This window comes from Dendrobium catenatum, unplaced genomic scaffold, assembly GCF_001605985.2.
Source record: "Dendrobium catenatum unplaced genomic scaffold, ASM160598v2 fragScaff_scaffold_459, whole genome shotgun sequence".
Classification (NCBI taxonomy): Eukaryota; Viridiplantae; Streptophyta; class Magnoliopsida; order Asparagales; family Orchidaceae; genus Dendrobium; species Dendrobium catenatum.
The window spans coordinates 904,928-913,266 of record NW_021318921.1 but is presented as its reverse complement, the minus strand read 5'-3'; the positions used below and the strand labels follow the sequence as shown (position 1 = coordinate 913,266).

General features: G+C 39.9%; 1 protein-coding gene across 1 annotated transcript; it reads left to right on the top strand.

Moving 5' to 3' along the window:
* The first annotated feature begins 1,659 nt into the window (after positions 1-1,659).
* LOC110112605 (receptor-like protein kinase HSL1) lies at positions 1,660-8,132 on the top strand. The gene is made up of 2 exons (XM_020844893.2): positions 1,660-4,391; positions 7,349-8,132. The coding sequence occupies exons 1-2, from the start codon at positions 1,841-1,843 to the stop codon at positions 7,735-7,737; spliced, it is 2,940 nt and encodes a 979-aa protein (XP_020700552.1). The 5' UTR covers positions 1,660-1,840; the 3' UTR covers positions 7,738-8,132.
* Positions 8,133-8,339: the final 207 nt, after the last annotated feature.

The window sequence follows — 8,339 nt, the reverse complement described above, 5'->3', positions numbered from 1 at the left end:
ACAATAATAGCGTAATTATAGAATCACATCAGATATTATATCAATCATGTGTCACAATACTAGTACTAAATGTACAAAAAAGAATCCTATTCAATATTCATGAACAAAATATATCAATATCCATATTTATTTTATTTGAGATCACATGTCAAAAGGCAATATATTCCACAAATTTATTAACTTCAAAATTACTTATAAAGCTTTTAAAACATAATAGATTTCTCAAACTTAGAAAACAGTTTGAAGTGATCATAGACATAAATGCTTAAATTGGTCATTTTTTATATCTAATTTTGAAAGATGAAGTAATTAATTTTGATGAAGTGACATATATATATTTTTAATTATTAGTACATGATATCAAATTTTTATAGGTATATTATTATTTTTTTATTGAAGACAACGCAAAAAGTTAAAACATAAAAAATTTTATTACTTAAATGTTATAAGGTACGATCGATTTCGGTATTCCTATCTCTAAATCTAATTTATCCCTCACTTCTTTTTCAGATGCCGATTGGGCCGGCGATCCAGTTTCAAGGAAATCAACATCGGGCTACTGTTCATTTCTAGGCGACACACTCATCTCCTGGACAGTCAAGAAGCAAACCACCGTAGCTCGATCCTCCACGGAGTCAGAGTATCGATCGCTTGCAGCTCTCACGGCAGACATTATTTGGCTCCGACGTCTATTACTTGATTTCGGCATAAATCAAGATAAACCCACCGCAATTTTTTGTGATAATACTTCTGCTATAGCACTGGCTAATAATCCAGTTTTTCACGCCAGAACGAAGCATATTGAAATAGACCACATATTTGTTAGAGATCACATTCACCAACAAAACATTCAGATCAAACCTATCAGTACTATTGATCAGATAGCAGACATCTTTACAAAGCCATTATCAACACCTAGGTTTCATCTACTTCGCACCAAACTGACTGTCAACCGTATACCTTCAGTTTGCGGGGGAGTATTAGAGAAATAAATATTTTCTGTACTTAGCTTTATCTGTGTCTCTTTATGTAGCCTTTTTCTAAGTCTTGTTAATAGCTATACCTATATATCTTAGTCTGTACTAGTCTGGAGTTAATGTGAAAATAACATTCTTTATGTTTTTCTGAAATGCTCTTCTCTCGATCCCTTTCCTTTTCTTCTTCTTGATTTCTCTGTCGTGAAATTCTTCAATCTAGCTAAGCTAAAGTAGCTCATATTGAGCTCGAGCTCTTTAAGGAGCTTAAACTCGACTCGCTATATAAAAATCAAGTTTAAGCTCAGCTCTTTATTGAGCTTGTTTAAAAAGCTCGAGTTCAGCTTGATTGAAAAGCTAGAACTCGTCTCATTTATGAAGCTCGAATTTTTGTTATATTAAAAATTTTAAAATCAAGTAGCTCGACGAGCTAATAAGTCGAGTCGGACTGAGCACAAACTCGAACCCGTTTCGATTACATGCTCTAGCTAAAACTCAAAGCTCAATAAACTCGACTCATAAACTTATTAGTGAGTCATGTTCAAACCGGCTCACCGCCGAGCTCACCCCTAAGGGAGATTATGAGATCAAATAAAAATATAAAGGTTTGTAAATATCATACTTTAAACACTCAATTTTTTTAATAATAATAATAATAATAATAAATCCTCCGTTCACGTCCATTCCAGTATCTCCTTTCCAATTGGAGCTCAGAAACTTCTCGCGCAGTTGACATCAACTGCATTGCCGGCCATGCAGCCAGACCCATCGAATCCCTCTCTTGTCTCATTTTACCCTCTCCTACTTCTCTGCTCTAAGAGGAGAATCGAGAGCGCGAGAGGAAGAGAGTTGAGAGAAACGCCAAGATGCAAAGCTACTGCCTTGTCACTGCTCTGCTCTTCATTCAACTACTGCCAACGCCGCTTGCCCTGTACCCCGAAGTAGATAATCTTTTCAAGGTGAAGGACGGTTTAGACGACCCAAATAACGTCCTTTCCAACTGGAAACTAAGCGATTCCACCCCCTGCAACTGGACTGGCATCACCTGCTCTCCCCCCGCCGGAGACGACGCCGGAAACCGTACCGTCACGTCAGTCATTCTCACCGGCTTCGACTTAGCTGGCCCCTTTCCCGTAGCTCTCTGCCTCCTCCAAAACCTCAGCTTTCTCTCGCTCTCATACAATTACATCAACTCCTCCCTCCCCGACTCTTCCCTCCTCAACTGCTCCTCCTCCCTTACCCACCTCGACCTCTCCCAAAACCTCCTCGTCGGCCCACTCCCGTCACTTTCTTCTTTCCGTCTTCTCCGCTACCTCGACTTCGCCGGAAACAACTTTTCAGGCGGCATTCCTCCCTCCTTCGCCCTCCTTCCATCTCTCGAAATCCTCTCATTGACTGCTAACCTGCTCAACGAAACCATTCCCCCTTTTCTTGGTGACATCTCCACTCTTCGCCAGCTCAATCTATCCTACAACCCGTTCTCCCCAGGCCGCATACCTTCCTCTCTCGCCAATCTTACCAATCTCGAAATCCTCTGGCTCGCCGGCTGCCGCCTTGTTGGTGAGATACCGCGGCCTCTTGGGCATCTCTCCAAGCTTACAAACCTCGATATTTCCGGGAACTCCCTCACCGGTGGCATCCCGGACACTCTTTCAGGCCTCTCCTCCGTAATTCAGATTGAGCTCTACAGCAACTCTCTCACGGGCACCTTCCCTGCCGGGCTCTCTAACTTAACAGCCCTCCGCCGTATTGACGCCGCGATGAACTCCCTCTCCGGACCGATTCCCGATGACGTATTCTCCATCCCAGAGCTTGAAAGCCTCCACCTTTACAAGAACCAGTTTAACGGTTCTCTTCCAACCACCGCTGCCATGGCTGGCAAACTCCTTGAGTTTCGCATTTTTTCGAACAATCTTTCTGGGCCCATCCCAGCGAATTTCGGCAAAAGCTCGCCTTTTATGTTCCTCGATCTATCCGGCAACCAGCTTACCGGCGAGATCCCGAAGGAGATATGCCAAGGCGGGGTTCTACAGGAGCTTCTTATCTTCGACAACTACCTCTCCGGCGGCTTGCCGCAAGGCCTCGGTCAATGCAAGACTCTCACCCGCATCCGCCTCGCCAATAACCAGCTTTCCGGTGAGGTCCCTGCCAGTATCTGGGGTCTTCCTCATATCTGGATTCTCGAACTCACTGACAACTCCCTATCCGGAAACATAGCATCCGGCGTCGCCGGCGCCACCAATCTCACCACTTTGCGGATCGCCGGAAACAAGTTTAGCGGGTATATTCCGGCTGAAATCGGGTCGCTCTCTAAGCTTTCCGTATTCTCGGCCTCCGATAACGAACTGACCGGCCCTTTACCGGAGTCACTTGGATTGCTTCCAGAACTCAAACAGCTGGACCTGCATAACAACTCATTCTCCGGCGTGTTGTTCAAAATTCAGTCTTGGAAGAATCTAACGCAGCTGAACCTTGCCGGCAATAATTTCTCCGGCGGGATTCCACAAGAACTTGGAAGCCTGTCACTACTGCACTACCTGGACCTCTCCAGAAACGCCTTCACCGGCGAGATCCCCATACAATTACAGAACTTGAAACTGATCAATTTCAATCTTTCCAATAACCTGCTCTCTGGTCCAATTCCACCATTGTTCCTCAACGAAGTCTACAAAACTAGCTTCCTTGGAAATCCTGGTTTATGCTGGGATCTCAATGGACTATGCTCTGCTGCCACTCATGCCCATAGGAAGTTCTTCTGGCTTCTTGGAGTTATCTTGTTAGCTGCCCTTGTTGGGATTTCATTGTTCTACTTGAGGAATATGAACAGTAGAAGAACAAAAAAGGGAATGGATAAGTCCTGGTTGATTCTCCCTTCTTTCCATAAATTTGGCTTCAGTGAATATGAGATACTGAATTCATTACACGAGGATAACATCATCGGCGGCTCCGCTGCCGGGAAGGTTTACAAGGTTGTGCTCCGCAACGGCGAGACTGTAGCAGTAAAGAAACTTTGTAAAGAAAAAGACTCGAAAAACGACGACAATAACCAGGAAGAAGCTCTGGGGATGATTCAACATAAAAATATTGTGAAGCAATGGTGCTGTTACAGTAACATGGAAAGGAACCTCCTGGTTTGCGAGTACATGGCAAACGGGAGCTTGGGAGATTTGCTACATAGAAGCAAGGAGAGGCTTTTGGATTGGCCTACAAGGTATAAAATAGCCTTGGATGCTTCGCAGGGATTGTGCTATCTGCACCATGACTGTGTTCCGCCAATTGTTCACAGAGATTTTAAATCAAATAACATCCTTTTAGATGCAGAATTTAGAGCTAAAATTGCAGATTTTGGGATTGGTAATGGCAAGGGGCCTAAATCAATGTCAGCCATTGCTAGCTCACGTGGATACATAGCTCCAGGTATGAAGCCTTTTCATTCAGGAATGTTCTTGTTTGTTCTGATGCGGTGCATCCAGCCGTTGGCGCCATTTACAGTATTATTTAAACTTAGTTTCGGAATGTTCTTGTTTGTTCTTTAGTTGATCTGAGTAATTTCTTCATGAAAACTTGTTAGTTTGTGTTATCCTGCACATCAAGTTAAGTCTGCAGGGATCTAGCCATATAGGACAAGTAGATGCTTGTTCCCTCTGTTTTTTAGCTAGACTAGAGCTGCTGTGTTTTGGTATAGTCACAATTAAATGCTTGCATTTGAAGGATTTCCTCCCACAAGGCACCAGCAGTGCCTATAATCTTTTAGAGCATCTCCAACGGAATGTCAAATATTCGTATTATCTCGTTCTGTTGCTCCAGCGGAACGTCAAATCTTCTGCTATTTGCTTGCGGATGAATAGTGCAACACCAATTGGCGTCGCAATGTTCATAAACACGATTTTTCTGTATCAACCGAATTTGCCGAAGAAACACGACAAAGAGGAGAAAGACGGTTACCTTCGCAGAAGCCAGCAAAATGGAGTTCGATTGGAGATGAATCACGACATCTTTGAGTTTCACTACATTTTTAAGTGAAAAATGGGATTTTCGGGCATCTCCAACTGAAAATCTCATTTTTCACTAAAAAATGCCGTGATTCATCTCCAATCGAACTCCATTTTGCCCCATTTTGCGAAGGTAACGGTCGTTCTCTTCTTTCGTGCGTTTATTCAGCAAGTTCAGTGGAGACAAAAAAATAGAAAAAATGAAAAGTGCAATGTCAATATTGGCGTCCCACTGTTCACCCGCAACCAAATAGCGAAAGTTTTACCGTTCGGCTGGAGCATGCGAGCGACGCCATTCAAGCGTTTAGAATTCGGTTGGAGCTGCGCTTAGGACCTTTATCCTGGCCAGCTAATTGCACTTATTTTAGTCGTCAAAGCTGCCCTTCCCTGTTCTTGCAAGCTTGTTGATGCCCACCAATCTTCCTTCTCTCTCCCTCCCTCCCTTCTTTCACATGTATCTGAGTAACAAAATTGTCACTAGACGCCCAAAGAAATTACAAGAACTTGTCGCATTGGTCCTGCTTGAAGAAATTCCCAAAAGCTTGCTGTCTTGGTCCTGAAAAAACATAATCAAATTAGTAAAAAAATTGATAATATAATAACATTAAAGGGGAAGTTTGTAAAGACTAAGGCTTCATTTGGGACGGCTTTTTTATTGCTTTCTAAAACGGAGTTTTAATACAAATTTTTTTATTTTTGTACTAAAACTCCGTTTTAGAAAGCAATGAAAAAGCGGTCCCAAACGAAGCCCGGCTTTCTTGTTGCTTCTTAAAGCAGCTTTTTAGTTCAATAATTAATTTTTTTTACTAGAAAGCTGCTTTAAGAAGCAACAAGAAAGCCGTCCCAAACGAAACCTAAATCTTATCACATCGTCTAACACTTTCCTTTTCCTTGACAAAAAAAGGAGAAAATGACAAAAAATCTTTCAAATTTGCATTTTAATTGTCGCATTGTTTGTTTGATTTTCCACATCTCAATCCAGTTATTTTATATCTCAGTCAAAAATTTTTATCTGTCATTTTCTGAAATTTTTTATTTGGCAAAAAAACTTAGATAAATTCCTATAATGCCAAATATCAGTTAAAAAGGAATTTGTCAAATGAACATTTACATGAAAATATAACTGTATTATAGAGGACAATTAAGGGTAAATTTGAGATGTCAATTGTTTAACAATTCATTTAGCTTAAAATAACAAATCAATGCTTTAATTTTTTAGAAAAATCTCAAAATAGTCCACAGACCATTCATGTATGGCCAATTAATCCCAGAGTTTCACGTTGCCATAATTTAGTCCTTCAACTATACAAAATTAGTCAAAAATAGGCTAAGGTTGATGAGGGGCTTTGCTCTTAGAGACATGATACAAAATGAGCATATACGTAAAAAGGTTGGAGTAGCTCTAGTGGAAGATAAGATTAGAGAGAGTTGCCTTAGATGTTTTGGTCACATAAAACAGCAGCCTTCCGATGACTGGCCGGTTAGGAAACTAGATATATTAGATTTGAATTATATTAAGGAATGTAGAGCTATACCTAAAAAGACTTGGTTAAAAATATTAGAAAATTTTTTTTTTATTAGAGTTAAATGAGAATTTGACTCTTAACCGGACACACTGAAGAAAAAGAATTCATATAGCAGACCCCACATAGTGGAATAAAGGCTTGTTGTTGTTGTTGCTGTTGTTGAGGAACAATTATTACGTCCTCCGACCGGACGCAGAGTAACGTCCGGTCGGAGGCAAATTCCCGTCAAATACCGAGTTGTATCGAGTAAATACCGAGTTGTATCGAATAATAACTAGGAATAACATCATGTGAAGATTCAATACCGAGTTTTTTCGAGCTATCTTGAGCAATACCGAGTTATACAAAAGTTGTACCGAGTTTTTCCTAGAAAAAACTCGGTACAACTCGGTATTTCTCGATATAGCTCGGTATAACTCGGTATTGGTCTTCAAAGAGCGGTATTCATCGTTATTATCAAATAATACCTAGTTGTACCAAGAAAATACCGAGTTTTTTGACGAAAATTTAGCTCCGACCGGACGTTCCTCTACGTCCTTGCACCGGATGTAATAAAAGTTTGTTGTTGAGAGATCAAATTAGAGCAAATTATAATGATGGACTAAAATGATAATATACAAATAGTTAGGGGGTAATTTTGAAATTTAACCTTTTTCTTATATTATAAAAAAGATATTTACAGACATACCATAATATTTTATATATTTACATAACGAATATTTAAATCTTTATATTTTATGATAAAAGTAAATGTAAAAATTTAGATGTTTGATATGTAAATATATAAGATTTTTGTGTCATTTGTGTAGAAAACATTATAAAGCCAATTGATTTGTTTATCTTGTTCATTTAACAGAGTATCCCTACACTCTTCGTTTGAATGAAAAGAGTGACATATATAGCTTCGGAGTTGTACTCCTGGAGCTGGTAACTGGCAAGCCTGCCGTGTATCCAGAACTAGGCAAGAAGGATTTAGTAAGGTGGGTTTTTCGCACAATTCAACAGAAAGAAGAGGAGAGCGTCATCGATTCAAAGCTTGATCTCTGCAACAAAATGGAGATCACCAAAGTCCTCCAAATTGGCCTTCTCTGCACCAGCTCTCTTCCCATCAACCGTCCCTCCATGAGAAGGGTAGTGAAGATGCTTCTTGATGTGCGCACAGAGAGCAAATCTTCTGGTCTTCTATCAAATCTGAGCAAACACTCTTCTTCTTACTTCGAAAACGATCAGGAGAGTTTTGCTTGATGATATAGCCGTTGTTCTTCTAAGAAATTGAAAGAAGTTCTTATTTTTCTGTCAAGCTGTAGGAGTTCAGTAGTTCTATATCGCTTTTACTATTCTCTTTCTTTTGAAAAGAAAATTATGGAGCTTCTTGAAAGGGGAAGTTGGTCTGTATTGTGTTATTGCATATTGGCAATTTAGAACTTTGTTTGCGTTATGGTATGTAATATAATTTTCTATGTGATTTCTTGTTTAGGCTTTAGAGTGAGCTTTTAGGTTCCCATTTCAAGGATTGATTTGAAGACAAGTTATTTGTGTGGATCATCTTCTTCATTCTAATCTGAGTTGTTGATTATTTACAGAAAAAATTTGTACACAAACTGCGTATGTAACCCTCGAACCCTATACTTCTTGGTTGGAAGATTAAGCTTTCAATTAACAGGCTGAGCTTAGTTGCAAACAGAAAAGCGGTACAACCCGGCAACATGGGATGTGATGAAAATATATGAAGACATGTTTTGTATTTACAAAAGAGAAACATGCATATACAAAAAATATAAGAGGATATATCTACACCAGAGTAAATAAAGGAAGTGAGCTAAAAGTCATTTTTTAATAAGATGCAA

Bases quoted from the DNA above. Each gene is read 5' to 3' on its own strand.
- LOC110112605 (XM_020844893.2), top strand. From the start codon at position 1,841: ATGCAAAGCTACTGCCTTGTCACTGCTCTGCTCTTCATTCAACTACTG. The intron at 4,392-7,348 runs GTATGAAGCCTT...TTCATTTAACAG, and splicing joins ACGTGGATACATAGCTCCAG to AGTATCCCTACACTCTTCGT.